We start from the raw sequence: 22,585 nt of genomic DNA, 5'->3' as shown, positions 1-22,585 counted from the left end.
ATGGGGCAAACAGTTTAGGAATTGAGGGCCAAAAACAAGCATTTTTTTAGTTTTCAAACAATAACTTGTGTGTGAGTCCATAGATCTCTTTAATATTGTACCAAAAGGTTCCATATAACAAAGGGAAGGCTGGGATTGCATATCGGGTTAATTTCTCCAAACATATAGGAATTAGGAGCCAAAAAAAGGGCCAATAAGAAGCATTTTTCTAGTTTCAAGACAATAACTTTTAGTGTTTAAGTGTATGGATCTCTCTGAAATTATACTACCAGGTTCCATTATATAAAGGAAAGGCTGGGATTGAGGTTTTGGGGTTATTGCTCCAAAAGGTGTTTCAATAAGTTGGGGGAGGGGAATTTTTTGTTTACAATTTTAAGGGATTCAAATCTTTTTTTCCAAAAAATTTCATATTTCGAAATCTTCAATTGGACAGTATTGCGCAATAGGTTTTTAAGATCTTTGACCACATTTATTTTGTGTTAGAAACCTATATTATGTCAAAAATTTAATCTCAATACAAATTCAGACAGTATCAAGCTTGAATATTGTGTCCACATTTGCTCCAACCTCTGCAGTCATATCAGGCTGCGCTCAGCGAAGCATTTTATTTCATTAGACATGTTCTTTCTTACCCTGCTTTTCTTATTTGAAGTTTCCCAGTCACTTCCTGATTCTTCCTCTTCTATAGCAACAAAATCACTGTCACGATTCTTTTCAATGTCTGGTGATTCTTCTTCAGAACTTAAATCTGGTATTACTATATCATCCACTGAAAGATAAGATATCTGTATTTTGAAAGTTGAGTGGCAAATTATAAAATAATTTTATATAAACTCTGGTTCATCAGAAAAACATTTTTTTTACTTTAGTTTTACAGATTTCATTGATGAGCCTTCTTTTTTTGCCTATTTTTCAAAATATTTCAACAAATGTCAAATATGTATATTTTGCATGTAAATTGTATGTTGGTTCAACATGAATACCCCTGACTGCAAAAAAAAAACAAACCCCAACATATTCTTCCTTGTTGGATTTTTTTAATAAATATAATCTTACTGGAAATTCTTTTTGTAGCATCTTCAATTATTTTGTTCTCTTCTATATTTGCTTAACATGTCTGTATGTTTTGTCAGTCTTTTTATACACATATTCTAGTATTTTTAACAAAGGACTAGTTCAATAGTCTATCTTTATATTCTTTATAGCTGTATTCATAAATTTGCCCAGTTGTTGTTGAAATTACCATAACTCCCCCTTTTCTTTGCTGCAGATCTAGCAGGTCTCCCTCGTCTACCAGTTGGTTCATCGTCAGAATCATCTCTCCTTCTTGCTTGTCTCCCCTTTTTCTTCTTAGGTGGTGTTTCCTCTTCAAAGTCGTCCTCATCACTTGATGGCTCTCTGGCTTTCTTCCTTGGACTTGGCGCTACAAAAAAAATATTTATTATTTTTCTTTTCCCTTTCTTTCAACTTGTCTTTTTAGTAATCTAATAAACAAGCATCTTGATATCCAACTTGATTGCCTTTCTATAAAATAGATTTACTTTTCATCGCTTCCGCCATTCTGATAACTGTATATCTTTAAATGGCTTATTTTCAATGCTCACATTTATAATTTCATAATTAATCATACAAATCTACCTTCATCGACTTTAGGATGAGGTGATAAAAGACAGATTTGGAAATACTGTGGATTCATTAATTTCAAAGCAACAATATTTCATGGATTAAGGTAAAAAAAATATTTTCTAGTTGCTTGATTTCCTAGTTATGCCAAAGTCGTCATATGAAAGAAAAACAAAATTATACATTATAAATCTTACAGGAGTAGGTTCGATAGCCCTAAAATGGTCCTCTTTTTAACCTTAAATATCAAATTAGGATTTATTGACCAATATCACAATGAATCATAACTTATACATTGAAAAGATAGGAAATAAGAATTTTTGTTAAAAATATACGTTCCTGTGTTCTACTGATGACGTCACAAAAGTACTGATTTTTATTTTCCACGAAAAATCAATGGAAATTGGTAAATTTTGCATTGATTATTGGACAGGAAACAGAGGGCAAACGTCGACAAAAAATATTTTCGAACACAATGTTAGTCATAACATTTTGCATGTTTATTTTAAATATTTAGTTTGTTGACTCCTGCGCTCTATGTTTCCTGATCCTAAATTTGGTTGAAATCCGGCCAATTTAGTCAAATATCATCTGAATCTCTTATTTTGACCAATTTTGGATGAAAAAAATCAACGTTTTGGAATAAAACTTTGACACAAATAAGGTTACTTTACTTTCTCACATGACTTTAAGGCCACTCAAAACATATTTTATCTTGTACCATACAGTTTCATAATCAGGGACAAATATGGGCATTACCGAACTTACTCCTTTGTGGTTCACCTGAACCCAAAATTTCAGGAAAACTGATACCTGATAATAACTAGAGGCTCTAAAGAGCCTGTGTCGCTCACCTTGGTCTATGTGAATATTAAACAAAGGAAGCAGATTGAAAATTGACTACAAAGTTCAATAACTCCTACAGGGGTCAATTGACCATTTTGTTCATGTTGACTTATTTGTAGATCTTACTTTGCTGAAAATTATTGCTGTTTATAGTTTACCTATATCTATAATAATATTCAATATAATAACCAAAAACAGCAAAATGTCCTTAAAATTACCAATTCAGGGGCCGCAACCCAAAAACAGGTTGTCCAATTCATCTGAAAATTTCAGGGCAGATAGATCTTGACCTGATTAACAATTTTACTTCATGTCAGATTTTCTCTAAATTATTTGGTTTTTGAGTTATAAGCCAAAAACTGCATTTTACCCCTATGTTCTATTTTTAGCCGTGGCGGCCATCTTGGTTTGATGGCCAGGTCACCGGACACATTTTTTAAACAAGAAACCCCAAAGATGATTGTGGCCAAGTTTGGATCAATTTGGCACAGCAGTTTCAGAGAAGAAGATTTTAGTAAAAGATATATAAAATTTACGAAAAATGGTTAAAAATTGACTTTAAAGGGCAATAACTCCTAAAGAGGTCAACTGACCATTTTGGTCATGTTGACTTATTTGTAACTCTGACCTTGCTGAACATTATTGCTGTTTACAGTTTACCTATATCTATAATAATATTCAATATAATAACCAAAAACAGCAAAATTTCCTTAAAATTAACAATTCAGGGGCCGCAACCCAAAAACAGGTTGTCCAATTCATCTGAAAATTTCAGGGCAGATAGATCTTTACCTGATTAACAATTTTATCCATGTCAGATTTGCTCTAAATGCTTTGGTTTTTGAGTTATAAGCCAAAAACTGCATTTTACCCCTATGTTCTATTTATAGCCATGGCGGTCATCTTGGTTAGTTGGCGGGGTCACCGGACACAATTTTTAAACTAGATACCCCAATGATGATTGTGGCCAAGTTGCAAATAATTTGGTCCAGCAGTTTCAGAGGAGAAGATTTTTCTAAAAGATTACTAAGATTTACGAAAAATGGTTAAAAATTGACTATAAAGGGCAATAACTCCTAAAGTGGTCAACTGATCATTTTGGTCATGTTGACTTATTTGTAGATCTTACTTTGCTGAACATTATTGCTTTTTACAGTTTATCTCTATCTAAAATAATATTCAAGATAATAACCAAAAACAACAAAATTTCCTTAAAATTACCAATTCAGGGGCAGCAACCTAACAACGGAATGTCAGATTCATCTGAAAATTTCAGAGCAGATAGATCTTAACCTGATTAACAATATTACCCCATGTCAGATTTGCCCTAAATGCTTTGGTTTTTGAGTTATAAGCCAAAAACTGCATTTTACCCCTATGTTCTATTTATAGCCATGGCGGCCATCTTGGTTAGTTGGCGGGGTCACCGGACACAATTTTTAAACTAGATACCCCAATGATGATTGTGGCCAAGTTTGGTTAAATTTGGCCTAGTAGTTTCAGAGGAGAAGATTTTTGTAAAAGGTAAAGCAGGACGACGCCGACGCCGGACGACGCCGGACGCCAAGTGATGAGAAAAGCTCACTTGGCCCTTCGGGCCAGGTGAGCTAATAATGATTTATGAGTAAGTCTTACCTTTTCCCCTCTTTTTCTGTGGCTTTTCTTCTTCATAATCCTCATCATCAAAATCTTCATCAGAATCAACTTTCTTTTTACCTTTAGCATACAAAAAAACTTGATATAAAAGATTTTAACCAGATGCTCCACAGGGCATAGCTTTATACGACCGCAGAGGTTGAACCCTGAACGGTTGGGGCAAGTATGGACACAACATTCAAGCTGGATTCAGCTCTAAATTTGGATTGTGATTAAATAGTTGACACAGCATAGGTTTCTGACACAGAATGAATGTGTTCTAATGAACTTAAAATTTTTGTTTTCTCTTACAGCAATTCACCATGCTGTTGAATATTAATCCTCTCAAAAAAATGTTTGAAGAAATTTTCTTTTTATTTATGAAATTGAACCCAATTTTTTTAATCACATCCCCCTTTCCCTTATTCCAAAACTAATCTCAATTAAAATTTCTAATGGAGTTTGCAACAATAACTACTCATTTAAATACATCATAATATATTAAGATGTAAAAAAACTGATTGTTATCACTGAATGGTAAAGATTGTTTTAATTTATCAGTTGGTAGTAAAAAGTGAATATACATTGTATATTGTATATAGCAAAGATTTAAGTTGATTCTGGACAAAGAAAGATAACTCCAATTAAAAAAAATTCTTGCAATTGTGCAATTAGATATTTCTTGCTTACTATTCTGGACAAAGAAAGATAACTCTAATTAAAAAAAAAATTGCTATTTCACAATATTGTGTAATTAGATATTTCTTGCCATTGTGCAATACTGTGCAATTAAAAAGACTTGCTATTGCACAATACTTAATATAATAATTTTAGATCCTGATTTGGATGAACTTGAAAACTGGGCCTATAATCAAAAATCTAAGTACATGTTTGGATTCAGCATATCAAAGAACCCCAAGATTTCAATTTTTGTTAAAATCAAACTAAGTTTAATTTTGGACCCTTTGGACTTAAATGTAGACCAATTTGAAAACAAGACCAAAAATGAAGAATCTACATACACAGTTAGATTTGGCATATCAAAGAACCCCATTTATTCAATTTTTGATGAAATCAAACAAAGTTTAATTTTGGACCCCGATTTGGACCAACTTGAAAACTGGGCCAATAATCAAGAATCTAAGTACATTTTTAGATTCAGCATATCAAAGAACCCAACCGATTCATTTTTTGTCAAAATCAAACTAAGTTTAATTTTGGACCCTTTGGACCTTTATGTAGACCAATTTGAAAACGGGACCAAAAGTTAAGAATCTACATACACAGTTAGATTCGGCATATCAAAGAACCCCAATTATTCAATATTGATGAAATCATAGTTTAATTTTGGACCTTTTGGGCCCTTCATTCCTAGACTGTTGGGACCAAAACTCCCAAAATCAATACCAACCTTCCTTTTATGGTCAAAAACCTTGTGTTTGAATTTCATAGATTTCTATTAACTTATACTAACGTTATGGTGCGAAAACCAAGAAAAATGCTTTTTTGTGTCCCTTTTTGGCCCCTAATTCCTAAACTATTGGGACCTAAACTCCCAAAATCAATACCAACCTTCCTTTTGTGGTCATAAACATTGTGTTTAAACTTCATTGATTTCTATTTACTTACACTAAAGTTATTGTGCGAAAACCAAGAATAATGCTTAATTGGGCCCTTTTTTGGCCCCTAATTCCTAAAATGTTGAAACCAAAACTCCCAAAATCAATCCCAACCTTTCTTTTGTCGTCATAAACCTTGTGTCAAAATTTCATAGATTTCTATTAACTTAATGTACAGTTATAGTGCGAAAACCAAGAAAATGCTTATTTGGGCTCTTTTTGGCCCCTAATTCCTAAAATGTTGGGACCAAAACTCCCAAAATCAATACCACCCTTTCTTTTGTGGTCATAAACCTTGTGTTAAAAGTTCATAGATTTCTATTTACTTTTACTAAAGTTAGAGTGCGAAAACTAAAAGTATTCGGACGACGACAACGACGACGACGACGCCAACGTGATAGCAATATACGACGAAAAAATTTTCAAATTTTGCGGTCGTATAAAAAATATCTTATCAATCTCTAACAGTAACATCTTTTAAAAATCAAGCTATGAGTCGAAATTTAGATAATCTTGAAATTTTTTTAAAAATAACCTAATGGCAAACTTGGGTGTCTGACTGATTTGATAAGAGATCACAGGTAACATCCATCAATGCCAAGCTGCTATTCAAATAAAATGGAAATATTTGTTGGACTTTTAGATCTGCATGGTGAATCTAGTGAAGCCCAACAATTTGGGGTATACTTATTATAATTAATCACTCTCTGGGAAAAAAAGGGACAGATACATCTACCATAAAAAAATAAAATTAAAAAACTAAAACAAATTGAATATTGAATTGCTTTAAAAATGAGACTTTCCATCATAAAATTGTGCTCCACTGCCTTATAATATTTTTTTATGATGATTTGCTTTTTTTCTAATTGAAAATACAAATTATACCTCTCTTTGATGATTTCTTCTTTTCTTCATATTCTTCATCATCAAAATCATCCATTTCTTCATCAGATTCTGCATATTTCTTCTTGGCCTTTGCAGGAGGTGCTAAAAATATACACTTCATAAATAACTTCTTGATTAATAGCAATAAAACTGAAATCACTACAAAACTTACCACCTAGTTGATTTCCAGTATTTTACACGTCCCTCCACCATTTTCTATATGTTTGGTTGTAAATAAACAGATATATTATGTTTTTAGTTAATTTTGTTGCATTCTGTTAAGAATTTGTTGCATTTTAGTCGTAGTGGACACTTCTAACGGAAATTCAGATGTGGACAGTAGAAGTGAATTTAATTTTTGAAATACACATTCCACAACATGGGATTAATGATGGAAAAAAAGTTCATGGGGTCAGTTTAGTAACTGGAAGCACACATATACTTTTGTTTGGCATCACAATCAATTTCAATTTATCAATTTTTGCTAACTGTTCTTAAAACAGGCCAATTCAGATGCATAGCCATATAGGATCTTGTAAGGGACGACATCAAAAGTTCCATGTAAGATAAAAAGCTTAATTCACATAGTTTTTTCTAAACAAAATCCATTTCACTTTCTGAAATGTTAATCATCAACAGGAAACCCTTTTCATCTTGAAATTACAGACTTGATATTCAGGAGTCGATTTCACAAAAAAACTTACGACTAAGATTGATCTTAAGTACACTGATTTGTTCATGACTTAAGACAAGTCTTAGTTTGAAGTTTTTTTGTGAAACCGACTCAAGGCCCTTACCCAGACCTACCCCTTTATTCTGGAGATTGTAATTATACAAGTTATAATGGCTTTTTGTTGTGATGAATACACATTATTTTATCTGTCTTTACTAGACAGTAGATCTACCTCTCTTATTTGATTTCTTCTTTTCTTCAACATAATCTTCATCATCTAAATCATCATTGAAGTCTTCGTCAGACTCTGTATATTTCTTCTTCACTTTTGTTGGAAATGGTAAAACTATAAAATTAAAAAAAAAAATATTATCCAATGACAAAAAAAGCTGATATTTTCCACTTAAAATGAATTTGGATATACTATAAACATACAAGATACACAAACTGGATCTTTGTTAAAATAAAGAATTGCCCAAAAAAGTCTAATTGTCTAATTAATGAAATCTGTTAACCTATTGACAACAAACTGTTTTATTCTGAAAAAGATCATGTAACTTTAGACATATTTATACAGTTTACAAATAGTGTCTACTTGTATCCAAATTCTATTGTGAGCAAACATACAGTAATACTGGTATTCAAATAATCTTTTTTATCACAGCTAATTTTGGTATCCTCCCCATGGTAAGTCGATTTTAATTGATCAACAAGGAAAAATGCAAAATAAAACCCAGCTCGTCAATGATACCATACACAATTGTTTCTTACTCACTATGGAACAGGAGAAAATCTGCCAGCAATGCTTTTGAATAATGAGAAAACTGTTACTAAAGATTTTATAAATAAGTTGTAAATTTCATGACAATAAAATGTCCAAATTAGTACTTCATTGTTTGATTTCATATAATATTATCCTGAAGAAGCCACACTTGATGACAAACATGTTGACCAGAATTAACTCTTACTATGTTTTTATTGATGGGTCTTGTTGTCTTTTTTTCATTTTATTTCCTGACAATGTAAGATTGCTGAATGTTTATTTTGATAGATTTATTACCTCTTTTCTTTATTGGCTTCTTTTCCTCAACATAGTCTTCATCATCAAAGTCTTCATCAGATTCTTGTTTCTTCTTAGCTTTAACTGGAGTCGGTGCTGTAATTAAAATAACTTCATCAGTAAAATACAGAATATTATTGCATAGAAACATTTTTAATATGATCAATCCTAATTTTAAGGGCCATTAGCAACTAGATATAAAAAAAAATCATTCATGAAGTTTGCAGAATTATATTTTATAACTGCATTTGCGCAGGCGCCTCTTCACTTACAGTACTGTTATTTCTTAATTTGAGCACTCTTATTGTAAGAGGTCAATATTTAGTTGTATCATATCTGGTACCCCTTTAATTATTTTTTTTGTGATTTGAATCACAATAGTAAAAGCACCTGTTTAAATTAATACAGATGTTCATTTCTACTTTCTTCTGGATCAAGAAAATGTATGCCTGTTATATATCACTATCATGACTATATTGTCCAAAGGCCAAAAAAGAAGACAATTTTACCTGCACGTTTTGGAGCTGCTTTGACAGGAGATTTACTAGGGGGAGATAATTTGGCTGACTCAATCAACCATTTGGGTAGGGTTCTTTTCTTGTCTATTGGTAATGCCATATCCTTTCCTCCAGGGGGTTTGACAATTTTCTCATCATTCTGTAAATATAATAAAGCACTCATGAATCATCAGTTTAACACGTAAACAATATTGTACATATCAATTAGGTATTTTTGGGATTTACATATAACCCACTCATATTTATTAATGTATTTTGTAACTTTTCATAATCCATGAATTAAGAAGAGTATGATATCTATTTTTTATCAGAGTTTAGCAACAAAATGATAAAATGTTTTATACAAAAATGTAACTCATACATTTATTGAGTTTGTATAAAACCTAGAAATTTGATTTCAAATTAATGTTCAGACTGAACATTTTCTGTGTGTCTATTTGATATTTTAAATATGTTTCTCATCTGGTTAACAAACAATTATCAAATGTTTCAATTTACACTAATAACACACTTAAATGAAGGTATGCTCTGTACCAGGTCAGGAATATGACAGTTGTTATCCATTTGTTTGATGTGTTTGGACTTTTGATTTTGCCTTTTGATTTTGGACTTTCCTTTTTGAATTTTCCTCAGAGTTCAGTATTTTTCTGTTTTTACTTATTAAATGGTTTAGCTGCAAGAAGTATATTTTTTGTTTATAATCAAACTATATTGTTACAATTTGGAACTACTTAGGTCAGATATCATAGAAAATTAACATCATCTTCAATTTTCAATGCTTAACAGATGAGAAAGTTTATTTACTGCATCTCTTCTAAGCACACTGAAGTTTGGAGCAGAAGCAAACACAAGTTGGCTAGGAATCAGAATATGCAACCAGATATGTTGAAATGTCCTTCAGGGGACTGTTAATTTTTTACCCAGCACATTTCAAAATACAGCTATGTATGTCAAGTGTGAAGCATCATGTATCATAGATGATACAACACTGAAATGTTATCCTCAATGTGCATGTAAAATTTGAAGCTGGGTAAAATGGTAAATATAAATCAATCATGTCAATTGCCCATTAAAAGAAATTGCGGTGAATTATTCATTTATTCTACAACATGTCTACTCACCTTTATATGTGGCTCTTTTTTCTTTGGTTTGGGTTCTAAAAATATAAACATGGGATTAGAAAATTACATTTTTTTTCTTTTTAAGCTAAAGAATAACAGTGCCCCCTTATAGTTTGATACATGTAGTTGGACCTAGATCTCATAGACAGACATATCATTTAGTCGTAACTAGTTACTGAGGGAGGCAAGACATATCAGTGAGTCCATTCTTGTTTTAGTATGCATATGCAATACCATTGTCTGTTCTTTTTAGACAAATGTTGTTTAATATTAACCATGGAAATATTTTTTTTTACAATAGATAGATTGATTGTTGGTTGCTTAACGTCCAGTTGCAAATATTTCATGCATGTTCAGGACGAGAACAAGTTAACAATAAATACAATTGGTAGGTCTTGTCATAAAAGAGGCCATCAAGGATGATGGTCGGGGAAATTTGGACTGCCACTGGTAAATGAGGGTATATTGGATAGGGACAGAAATTTTGCATTGCAACCGGCGACTTACTGCCCCTCAGAGTTGTTGCAAGGATTCTTTATGTGCAAAGAGCCTGGCACTCTCTTTACACGAGGCATCAGATTTAACATCCCCATTCTGACGGTCGGACCAGATATGAATGCAAACTTGATACATCCTGCAAAGCCAAAAGGATGCCCAACTTCGGCAAGCATTTTACTGCCAGTCAGGAAAAGACCAAGTGACCATATTTCATTTCCCCAGTCACCCTTGTGGAAAACAATAGAAAGATAGAAGGTAGAAGTTATTAAAGAAGGTCAGGTGAAGATTTACAATGTACATATTAGAAAATAATTGCAAGTAAAGTTATATACCTTCTGATTCCTCTTTCTTTTTTTCTTTAGTTTCACTGAAAAAAAATAAACAATTGTTCTAGTTTAAATTTATTTTCATATTTCATTGACAGATATTAAATAAATTAAGAATGTGTCCATGGACACAGTTGATGTTCCAACTTGCATATAACATTATAAAGGGCATCACTCTAGAACAATGAAAATGACGCCACTCAAATTCAAACTTATCTGTATTTTGTGGTAATAAGTATTGAGTGTAACTTTCATAGCATAACTGAAGTTTGAGAATGGAAAAGAATTTTTAGGCGTTATTAAGGACTTACTTACGAACAGGCAGACAAAGGTAATGCTTAAAGCACCCTATGGTGACGACAAAGACATAAAAAATAATTATAGAATCATTAAGTCTATTCTAGAATTCATTTTTATTTCATGTTGATTCTACAGAAACCATTTACAATCAATTTAAATGTTCCATATATATAGTGTATACGATTAAGACTTCAGTAACGTCAAAGGAATAGAGACTAACAAGAATGTGTCAAAAGTACACTGATGCCCCACTCGCACTATCATTTTCCATGTTCAATGGACTGTGAAACTGGGTAAAAAATCTAATTTGGCATTAAAATTAGAAAGATCATACCATAGGGAACATGTGTATTAAGTTTCAAGTTGATTGGACCTCACCTTCATCAAAAACATCTTTGACCAAAAACTTTAACCTGAAACTCCCATATTCATTTTCTATGTTCAGTAGACTGTGAAATGGGGGTCGAAAGTCTAATTTTGCTTTAAAATTAGAGAGATTATATCATAAGCAACAAGTGTACTAAGTTTCAAGTTGATTGGACTTCAGCTTCATCAAAAACTACCTTGACCAAAAACTTTAACCTGAAGCGGGACGAACGGACAGACGGACGCACAGACCAGAAAACATAATGCCCCTCTACTATCGTAAGTTGGGCATAAAAATCTATTTTGATATATATAGCCCCATTAACAAACCTTTTTTCTGATCCATTGACAAGGCTGTATTCCACTTTGTAAAACAACTTATCTGGCAATAATCCAAAAATATCTCCATCTTTAAGTTCTATTCTAACATCTTTAGTTAATGATGATGGTAACTCATCATCCTCATCCTTCTTGTAAAAACAGGGATTACCATGTGTCTAGACAAAAATATAAGGAATGTCAAGGTCACAAAGTTTTTGTCCAACGTTTGTGTCCAACGGCCTCTAAAGCGTGTTTATAGCAAAAATTAGTATTTGTAACAAACGAGTGCAAAAACTTTTACTGCATCTTTAATATTCTCTGTCATTCATCTTTTGGAGAGTAACACTAATTTGTTCAAATAAAAAACAATGTTAAGAGATAGACATCAAATGATTATGTAATGCTTTTGAAATTTGTTTATTATGTTACAGAGCTCTTTGAACAGAGCCAGTTCAGTGAGAAATATTACACAGGTTATATTAATCAATTCATAATTTAGTTGAAGTTATATATACTATATATTCATTTATTTTTGTTGGTATCAATTTTTGTGGATTGAAAGAAACTGTATTTTTCTGGATGTTTGATTTCATGGCTTTTTAAAAATCTGCGTACACAACATATCATGCCTACAGGCATTTTGATCTTCATTCAACATTTACTTCCTGGTTCACCTTAATTTCAAGTTTATATACAAAATCCATGAAAAGCGGTATACCAGGAATACTTATAAATCAGCCAGTTTTTCTAATTGGCTGCAGATGATTTTCAGGTCAATAGTTTGGTGTCTACTGTTCAACTAAACCTCATCACTAAATTCTATAATTTCACCAGATACTGTCAGAGAATATAAATTAATCTTGTTAAGTTTCATAATGTTTCAATAACTCAAGGTTATAGATATGTCATCTATACTCACAGGTGTTAGATATAACTTATTATCTTCCACATCTAAAATTCCATGATTTCTTGATACTCTTTTATCAGATACCTGCAAAATACAAAATATTTATACACTTGTACACACTACATAAAAAGTTCATTACAGTTGTAGTTAAACAGTTGTCACAAAAGCTCCAGTATAATCAGTATGAAAAGTTATAACAAGAGCAATATTGGGTCTGGAATAGTGTTACTGCATTAATCAAGTAGGGTACTATATACATCGTATATACTGAAACATCACTAATCAATCTCTTTTAGTGAACCCTTAAGCTTGAAAACTTTGAAGAATTTTTTCCTCAAACAATGAAAATAGCTGCATGGTAGATATAAAATTGCTCCCCCACTACAAGTTTTTTTGTCAACCTATCATTATGGTTAAGTGCTCACAAACATGTTTAACTTGACCACATTCTTTATGTACTGTGAAAGTACTTTAATTCGTGGGTATCAATTTTCGTGGTTTGAGCAATATTAAAATGTTCGTGGGCTTTTATATTCGTGGATTTAGTTTTCTTAAAACAAAAATTATTGAAAAATTAATGCCTTTAGAAACGACGGTTACAAATAGTCTGGATTGAAGGAAATTGCAAAGTAAACATTGACCCGTGTAAATCGTAGTGATAACACTAATTAACCCATGATAAAGTGATCAACAGATTAAAGACCACCAAAGGTGTTAATTATGCAATAAACATGTCACCTAAAGAAAACAGTAACATAAACAAATGCTATAAACGTTTCTTGAATTGTCAAATAATTCTCATCAAAATCAAGCCCAGCATGCAATTATTATTTCCCATATGAACGAGAACTGTGAGGATATAAAATGAACACTTTATCATACTAGCATATCAATACCGGAAATCTAACTTTCACCAGAGACATATAAATACGTGACCTGCTTTCACCGATCAAAAATAGTTTTATGAGAATAAAAAGATCAAAAGTTGTAAAGTTAAGGTTATGAAAGATTAAATGGGTACAATCCTGCATTCGGTTGTAGTTCTGTGACTGCTATCAAAGTATTCTCAGATTTGGCATTATTCAATATATTCTCCGGATCATATCAGTAGTCAAACCTACCGATGGGGATCTTTCCATGTCTTGATTTGGACAATGATTGTTTTATTTCGTTGGACCCTTAAATTCGTGGATATAGTCATCCACGAAAACCATGAAATATTGGTACCCCACGAATAAAAGTACTTTCACAGTATATTCTTTATGTGCCTGTCCCAAGTCAAGAGCCTGTAGTTTAGTGGTTGTTTGTTTTTCATCAATTGCTTTGTAAAGATTTCTCAATTGAATTGTTTCATATTTTTCATGTCTGAGCCTTTTATAGCAGACCATTGGGTATGTGTTTTTCTCATTGTTGAAAGCCCTATGGTTGCCTTTAATTGCTTAGATCCACTTCATTGGAATTTTGAAGGATAGTGGTCTCATAAGCAATCATACCACATCTCATTATCTTTATATTATGCAGTTACAGACCATTTAAAAATCATTACCTTTCAAACAAGAAAAGGTTGACAAAAGTTTTCTATTCAAAGGTATTAAGTAAGACATAGTAGAGTTTTATCATGATCAATTGCTGTATTAATGACAGTTATATTTTTTTTTACATGTATGAAGAAGGCAAAGCGTAAAAGACAATCTCAGACTTTGTTAATATAACATCTAAAAAATTCTTGTTTTGTATGGCTTATATGAGGTGAGGATTGGGTTTACAAAATAGAGAATATTTGTAGGACTCAAATCTATGGTGGGTTCCAAATCTATGGCAGATTTATAATCTATGGTAAATGTGACGTCATGCCATTTCAAATCTATGGCAGATATTTTACAATCCTAATCTATGGCAAGTTTTGTAATTTCCTAATCTTTGGCGGATTTTTGGTGTGTCCAAGTCTACGGAAAATGAATTGCAAATGGAAATAATGCAGTACACATACGACCATTAACTTGCATTATTTAAACAAGTGAACATGTACGACAACGGAAGAATGTCTATAAACATTTGGGAAATAAACAGTAAATTCTGGTCAACAAAATCATGGCGGAAAAAAACCCCGTAAATGATGAATTCATAACATAAATACAGACGTCAAGATTGAAATGATGTGCCTCGTAAAAATAAACATTTTCTAATCTATGCACTCATTTAACAAACTAGTAATTAACGTTAAGTCCCTTAAAAACAAAAAGGTTGATTTTTAATAAATAAAAAAAGGGGGATAAATAAAAATTTGAATGTTCAAATAATTTGTTATTCATCGTTATGGCATCTTTTTTTATCTTATGACGATCTAAATAAAATTGGTATCCGTTAATTTCATGTATCACTTTATACGCTTTGCCAACCGTAGACAGTAAAATGTATACTATATTAATAACTCCTTTTCTGAAATATCTGTTACTGAAAAAGCAGAGTCTTTGTTCATCGCAGACTTCGACCAGTACAGCACAGTCATTGTGTCCCTTTTCTGGATAATGGGTCACATCTTTATGTAAACCATCGTCAAATTGTTGTCATCTAGAATGGTATTCAAATCTATGGGTTCCACCATGGTTTGCAGCGGAGAGTCGACGATGTAATGAATATGGCGTTATTGAATTGTGCTGTTATATGTTAGATCTGCCATAGATTTGGAGAAAACAAAAATCTGCCATAGATTTGAGTTGTTTGACGTTTGTAACGTCACATTTGCCATAGATTAGGAATCTGCCATAGATTTGGAACCCGCCATAGATTTGAGTCCTACATATTTATAAGGGCAAAATATAATTTTGAGAAAAATGTCCAAAAATTCAAGAAAAGAGAATAATGCATTTCTAATAGCTATTATAAATAAAACAAGAGGCTTTGAGATCCTGAATCGCTGAATTCTATTTTTTTTTGCTTAAATCTTTCATCAATGATGCATTTTTAATAATCAATATATATTAATGAGTGGCTTGAAAAAGACCATTAAATGTTCTTTGTCATGTTTGTACCTGCCATATTTTCTTCAAAAGCAAAAAAAAGTATTTTATACCCATGTTCCATTTGAGCCATAGTGGCTATGTTTCTTGACATAACGGAAATATAATACAAAATTTATACTAGATACTCTGAAACCCATTCAGCCTAAGTTGGGCTGAAACTGATTCAGCAGTTTCAAAGGTGAAGATTTTCTAAAATAAGTGAATTAGATGTTATGTTTTACAATATAGTTATATTTCATTCATTTTTTGCAACATTAATTAGGTCGTTAGATTTCTCGTTTGAAATGTTTTACATTTGTGATTTCATGGCCCTTCATAGCCGACTATGCAGTATGGGCTTTGCTCAATATTGAAGGCCATACAGTGACCTATAGCTGTTAATTTCTGTGTCATTTGGTCTTTACTGGAGAGTTGTCTCATTGGCAATCATACCCCATCTTCTTTTTTATAAATGAACAACTTGTGAAATGTCTTCTATGGACAATAAATCATGTACAGGTAACTCCTTCAGGGGTCAATTGGTGATTTTGGTCTTATTCTTCCTCTGTAACTTTCACCAAGTCAAGAGCCTGTAGTTAAGTGGTTGTTATTGGTCCATGTCTGTTCATAAATTGCTTTATTAGGCTGTTAGATTTCTCAATTGAATTGTTTCATATTGTGCAGATAAATGTATGTCTTGCCATTTTAATGGTTAAATGCAAATGTTGAAATTAAAAGATCAAGGCCAAAATAAAAATATTGTATGTTTGCCCAAAGGCATCCGACTCAAATTCTTTTTTTATTGTTTTTTTGAAGATTTTTTTCATGTCCGCTCCGTCATCATATAAAACTTGATATTCGTCGTGTTTGCGTTTGAAAGTTACTGTGAATAAGATTAAAAGAAAGTGTGTAAGAGACACAGTTAATCGATATTCAATGTTCTCGGTTTATTATCGTCTGATTTAACAAACGTAAAGAAGTGAAACATGTGAAAATAGCAGACATTTTTAAACGCTGTCGTAGTCTGTACTACTTAGAATAAACCAAAAAAAGCCTATTGTGTCTAATACAATGTAATAGGCTTTATCGCTTTAACAATAAGAAAACCTGGAATGAATTTTTTAATGACGTTGCCGATCCTGATGAGATGGACATGCAGCAAAACCAATGAAGTCGTTGTTACTGTATCATCCAAGAGTGGGCTACAAACTTTCAAGCCTGAGTGAACCTATTGATGTTGTACAGGAATTTGACAAAAAACTAAAGTTTGATACTTTTATTGTGAAAAATTCATGGCTTTTGATTGTCCCTACAAAGGTTTGACAGAAAAAATGATATACTGATTTAATATTTTCATGCAAATTCTGATAAAAAAAAAAAAAAATTACCTACCTACCTACCCACCTAGCCCACACCCGTCATCATGGGTCAGATTTGGGCAAACTGAAATATTTTTTTAGATGTGGCCAAATACTTCAGCATGAAAAGTGAAGCAAAATATTCAGTCAATGAACCATGATTGAAGGTACAGTGCAAAAAATTTCCATGGAAATGACACGTGCCAATGCTTATCCTTTTGCATACTCAATATCATTGACCTATAACTAGCGATTACCTATAAACTAACTTATGCATTGTTGATGACACTGGAAACATCATACCTATGCCTTGCCTTTGGATTCGTGACCAGATGAGACAAAATGATCCCCCATTGACATTCTTTTAAAGGTAGTTTTAATCACTTGTTTAATATATTTTTCTGTGTACATAATCTTTAATGATGATTTCTTTATAGTATTTTATGACAAATAAACAACTTTATTTTTTTAGCTTTGTCTGCCAAGTTTCACATTGCACTTTCATCTAATAATTGAGAAACTCAAATTATATTTGTGTAATATGCAAAGGGAGATAATTTGTTAACCGATTGAGCTATTATTTAGCTTAAACTGCACAAATAGAATCACTTTCTGACTTGTAATACCTTCAAGAAAGAGCCACGTCCAATTTTTATAGTTTTTTCTTCAGGTAGATCTATAGTCTCGCCGTCATCCAAAGATACAAGGGTAATTATAGACATAGTGGCATAATTTTGGGAGCCAGAGGGTTAAAGTAAAACGTTGCTTGACGACTTTTCTGCGCTGCAAATAATCGTATTGTTGTTTCTTCACTTCCTGTCAAGGTTGAATTTGCAAAAATAAGGATGCATCAAACTAATGCAGAACAAACAAAGTAATGCATTAATTGCATTGATGTCAGTTTGCACAGTATTATAATTGTAAGTTTTTATCAGCGTGGGTAACCTGTCTTCTAGTGTGTAGTAGATGTACCTCCGAGCCAAGAGAGGTATCTGGAGAGATTTAACTAACAACCAAAAATCTAACAAGAACTGACATACAACTGTCTGTCATTTGAATACAACAATTCATGTATGTACTTTAGGTGTAGAAGCGGGTTTCAGTAAATCTGGAAAATTACCCCTTCATTTTAAGGGCATTTTATTTCACTGAAAATTAATATATTATATCTTTTTTTTACAGAAGAAAAAGTGAACTTTTTTTTTTCCAAAGTATTATTTTTTTTCCGGAACGATTTGGGTTTCAGTTTCATCACTATTAAAACACAGGTAAAAAATATTGTGTTTTATCTAATTATACAATTGATTAAAAAATACAGATCATGTTTTGTATATCTCAATTTCTTTCAACTTTGCTATATAAGGGGAGATAACTCAAATAACTCTACTTTTACTATGTTTGATGTGTTTGGACTTTTGATTTTGCCATTTGATTTTTGATTTTCCTTTTTGAATTTTCCTCGGAGTTCGGTATTTTTGTGTTTTTACTTTTTTTATTCAGGAATGAGAAGAGAATGTACCTATTTTGTTTTTAGCAAGAAAACAAGTGCCCATGACTCCATCTTTTTTATGTATATTCTGTTAGAACATAATAAGCATTATCAATAAGGTTTCATATCTTTAATCTATAAAAAAAAAATCTGACATGTTACCTGAAGATTCTCAGTTTAAAACCCATACAATTTATTATATTTTAGAAAAAAAGCAACGTCATAAAAATAAAGCTTCTGATGGAAAACTGTTTAATTATGTGAAATTTAAGCAGAATTTTGGTTATGAAAATTATCTTTCTTTAATTAAGAACTTTGATTTTAGAAGATCTATATGCAAATAACGTATTTCTGCTCATAAGCTTCAAATTGAAGTCCGTCGTTTTTCAAATATTCCACAAAATGAAAGAATTTGCTAAAAATGCTCCTCTGGCTGTGTTGAAGATGAAATCCATTTTCTAACTAACTGTGAAAATTTTAAATCAGATAGAGATGCTCTCTTTGACTTTGTTTGCCAAAGAATTCCAAATTTTTCTATACTTGATAATCAGCATAAATTTATTTATTTATTAAACTGTGAAGACAATCAGGTCCTTAATGCTGTTGGTAAATTTATTAACGTTAATATGAGTTAGTAATTGTATTGTAACTGAATGTAAAAAAAATTGTTTGTATCTATGTATCTATGCAAATCAATATTCTTTTTCCTTATTCATGTATGCTCTGTATGCCCCTTGTGGGCCCTTAATTGGAAATAAAATATGTTCTGTTCTGTTCTGTTCTATAAACTACATTTTGGTAAATTATCAAAAAAAAATCTATTGGTTCTATTTAAGACTCCTTATCTAACCTTATAATAAAAACTTCTAAGTTCTGTCATAGTTTCATACAATTTGAGAAGGTTTGACAAAGTTATTCATGTAGAAATAAATTAAACCTCATACTAAACCTAATTTTTGATGACACTTCAGCTTCCATATGTGGCAGATCGACAAAAGAATGTAAGGATCCTTAAAAGGATATACATTTTGAATTACAATAGAGACAAATTGATATGTCTTTGCAGTTACAACCATGTAATTTTTCAGTTGTCATTTGCGGAAAGTTTAAAAGGTGTTCAAGGAAGATCTATGTGATCAAAAATTTGTCCCAATTACCTTAATTTATGAATGCACACACTGAATTGGCCTGCCTGTGTAACTGATAAGTGAATTCTCATGTTGAAAGTCTTTAAGACCAATAATACAGATTTTAGTCCAAGTATAGCAGAAAATTAATTTACAGCATCAATGATCCATTAAAATAAGGTCAATTTCAGATAAACCTTGTAAGATCAAAATGTAAACCATACTTCACCTCACAATCATTGTACATCACCAAAGTTGGGACGTCATTATGAAAAGTTAATGCTGACCAAACATATAAAAGGTCAAAGTCAGATACCTCGTCATACAATCATGTTCACCTTTTTATCATTCTGGACTACAAACAGAGTTGACATATTACTGTATGTAGTGTACCTCAGAAACAGACCTAGGACAGACCTAATCATGAAAACTAGCTGTTGACAGTCCACACCATGAAAATTATGTCTAGGTCAGATGAACTCTGTTAGACAGACATGCACACCTTACAATCATTCTATCCATTCAATATGTATTGATTAATTACTTTAAAATGTGTTGGTGAAAATAATGCCTAATCCACAAAACTGAATTGGGACATTGTTGGAATGACATGCATACCTTGCAAAGATTTATATAACAAATAAAGTTGTCCTTATTTATACAAATACAAATAGTCAAATTCATGTAACAAAAATAAATACTCTTTTTAAGTTGTGGTTGGACCTTAAAAGTTGGATTAAGACAATGATGATGAATAATCAATTGCCAGATGATTACCTCAGACCATAAGGCATCTGCATAGTGCATATCAGATTATATCATTCCGCTCTTTAAGCATCTGGATAATGAAGTATTATACAGACGCCTCCAACACCAGATCTGTCTCCCAATGTTCTGTATGTGACAGGCAATTTGCTCATTGTTTGAAGACCTATAGATGTAAATTCTATATAATTTCGTCTAATAATATGTTTATTGTTAGAGAGTTGTCTCATTGGCAATCATACCACATCTTCTCATTTTTAGAAGACAATAAATTAGACCATTAAATCTTTGATCTATTTAAATTATTGGCAGGTAATCATAAAGTCCAATGGCCAATTCTGTAAAGTAATTCCTAAATCATCATTTGTGTCAAGTCTTGCTCAAACCAGTAAAGAAGTTTCATGAACATTTCTGAAAATTTAAAAGATTGATATGATAGCCAGCAAGCAATGGAAATATAATCAATTAATCATACTATTATCAAGCATCATGATACACAAAAACCAAATGTACAAGACCATTTCTGCTTCATCAGGAGAAAACAACACCAATTATATAGAAATACCAAGTAATAAGCTTTTAACTATTGTTATACATTAACTTTACAATTAGAAGGAGGAAACAGATCTGCATCATGGGTTAGGTATCATTTGGAAGACATTACAATTATACAAAATATTTGACATAACTGACGATTCTTTCTTATTTCATAGATACCAGTTCTCAGACTGGAAAATATACCATATTTTTTTTAACATTAGTTCCAATCAAATTTATTGTTCTTTGTTTAATATATAAACTTGAGGCTTTCCATTTTTTACCAAACTCATTAGATAGGATAAAATTCTATAAAACAAGAGAATTATCAGTATGTTTAAACTTTTAAAAAGATTACCATTCCTATACAATAGGAAAACTATGACAAAAACTACAGTTGAGAGGCATAAAAATACATTAATCATAATGTAACTTCATATTTGAAGTGTACTCATCAACTTCATATTCTTTGGGTAATAAAAAATCCTTAATATCTTGACCTCTCCAAAAAGTATTAGATCACTAATGAAATAGTTTACTGTAATTAATTCCTCATTTTAAACCCCACATAATTTTTTTTTTTAATTTATAAAAATTGTTTCTATGCAATGCTAGTTTTTCATATAGAAGAAGTATATTTTTATTTTTCAAGGACCAGTACTTTTTTCCTTGGAAGAGAGGTAATTTTATTTCATTATTTATCGATCAGAAAAATGCTGTGGTGAGTAAGTGTATCGTCCGTTTGCTCATCTATCTACAAATTTAACCCACAATTAAATAATTAATGAACTTTTTCAAAACTTTCAAATAACCTTCAGTACCTGTTGACATAGTGTACTTTTTTTGTTGTTGATTTCTTAAGTATCTCCAATTGAAGAATTCTTACATTTTATTACATGTACTCATATAGAAGGATTGGATGGTTCTGATCATATATGAACATCCATTTAGTTAGACATGACTTTGAACTTGCATCTTTAATCTTGCAATTTAGTAAATCTTTAAGGACTTCCGTCAATAGTTTAATTAATTCATTTTCTAATTTATCCTTGAGGAAAGAGTTAACAGTATAAGATCTCATTATGTAAATACATATTTTGTATTATATCTTTAAGCAAAATCTACCTATTTTCTACCCAAACTCATCATATCAAGGCTTGGTATAACAAGATTTGACAATAAAAACCACTAAAACCCCATAAAAACCACTATAAAATCACATAAAAACCACTAAAATCATATTAATCAGATAAAATTCAAACCTTATAAAGATGACTTAAAAACTAGTGGTAATATATTAGTATCTCATGTTAAGGTAGAATTTATTCTGAATTTTGTTATAGTTATGTAAAATTTGTCATAATGAGATCTAACTACAGTACACACAGAGAGGATGTAATCTCCTACCCCCAACACTGATTCTGGTGTAACACAGTGTCACACTGTGAAATACAGATTTCTCACACTTTTCATCATTATTGTGAAACACAAGAAATGTTTATTGTAGTCAACAACTACTGGCACACTTCAAAGGTAAACATAGCAATAAAAATCAAGGTGTAGGGAGAAACCACACCAAGGTAATCACGAGATTATTTCTTTTGAAGTT

At 31.6% G+C, this 22,585-nt stretch overlaps 1 protein-coding gene across 2 annotated transcripts in view; it reads right to left on the bottom strand.

Moving 5' to 3' along the window:
* LOC134711339 (aprataxin and PNK-like factor) overlaps positions 1–18,010 on the bottom strand; it is a 29,379-nt gene extending 11,369 nt beyond the window's left edge. Inside the window, exons 1-12 of one of the 2 annotated variants that reach the window (XM_063571883.1) lie at positions 17,685–18,010; positions 12,711–12,782; positions 11,801–11,967; positions 10,811–10,845; positions 9,981–10,015; positions 8,851–8,998; positions 8,342–8,437; positions 7,514–7,627; positions 6,609–6,710; positions 4,105–4,185; positions 1,244–1,423; positions 633–769 (exon numbers count right to left, since the gene is read on the bottom strand). In XM_063571883.1, coding sequence (XP_063427953.1) covers positions 633–769; positions 1,244–1,423; positions 4,105–4,185; positions 6,609–6,710; positions 7,514–7,627; positions 8,342–8,437; positions 8,851–8,998; positions 9,981–10,015; positions 10,811–10,845; positions 11,801–11,967; positions 12,711–12,782; positions 17,685–17,780 — 1,263 coding nt within the window. In that variant the 5' untranslated portion in view covers positions 17,781–18,010. The remainder of the gene's footprint in view (positions 1–632; positions 770–1,243; positions 1,424–4,104; positions 4,186–6,608; positions 6,711–7,513; positions 7,628–8,341; positions 8,438–8,850; positions 8,999–9,980; positions 10,016–10,810; positions 10,846–11,800; positions 11,968–12,710; positions 12,783–17,684) is intronic. The other variant, XM_063571884.1, reaches the window with a different exon arrangement.
* Positions 18,011–22,585: the final 4,575 nt, after the last annotated feature.

The sequence above is a fragment of the Mytilus trossulus genome, chromosome 3 (genome assembly GCF_036588685.1).
Source record: "Mytilus trossulus isolate FHL-02 chromosome 3, PNRI_Mtr1.1.1.hap1, whole genome shotgun sequence".
In the NCBI taxonomy this organism is placed as follows: Eukaryota; Metazoa; Mollusca; class Bivalvia; order Mytilida; family Mytilidae; genus Mytilus; species Mytilus trossulus.
Note: the sequence above shows the minus strand (reverse complement) of the source record. Positions and strands in the feature narration are given on the sequence as shown.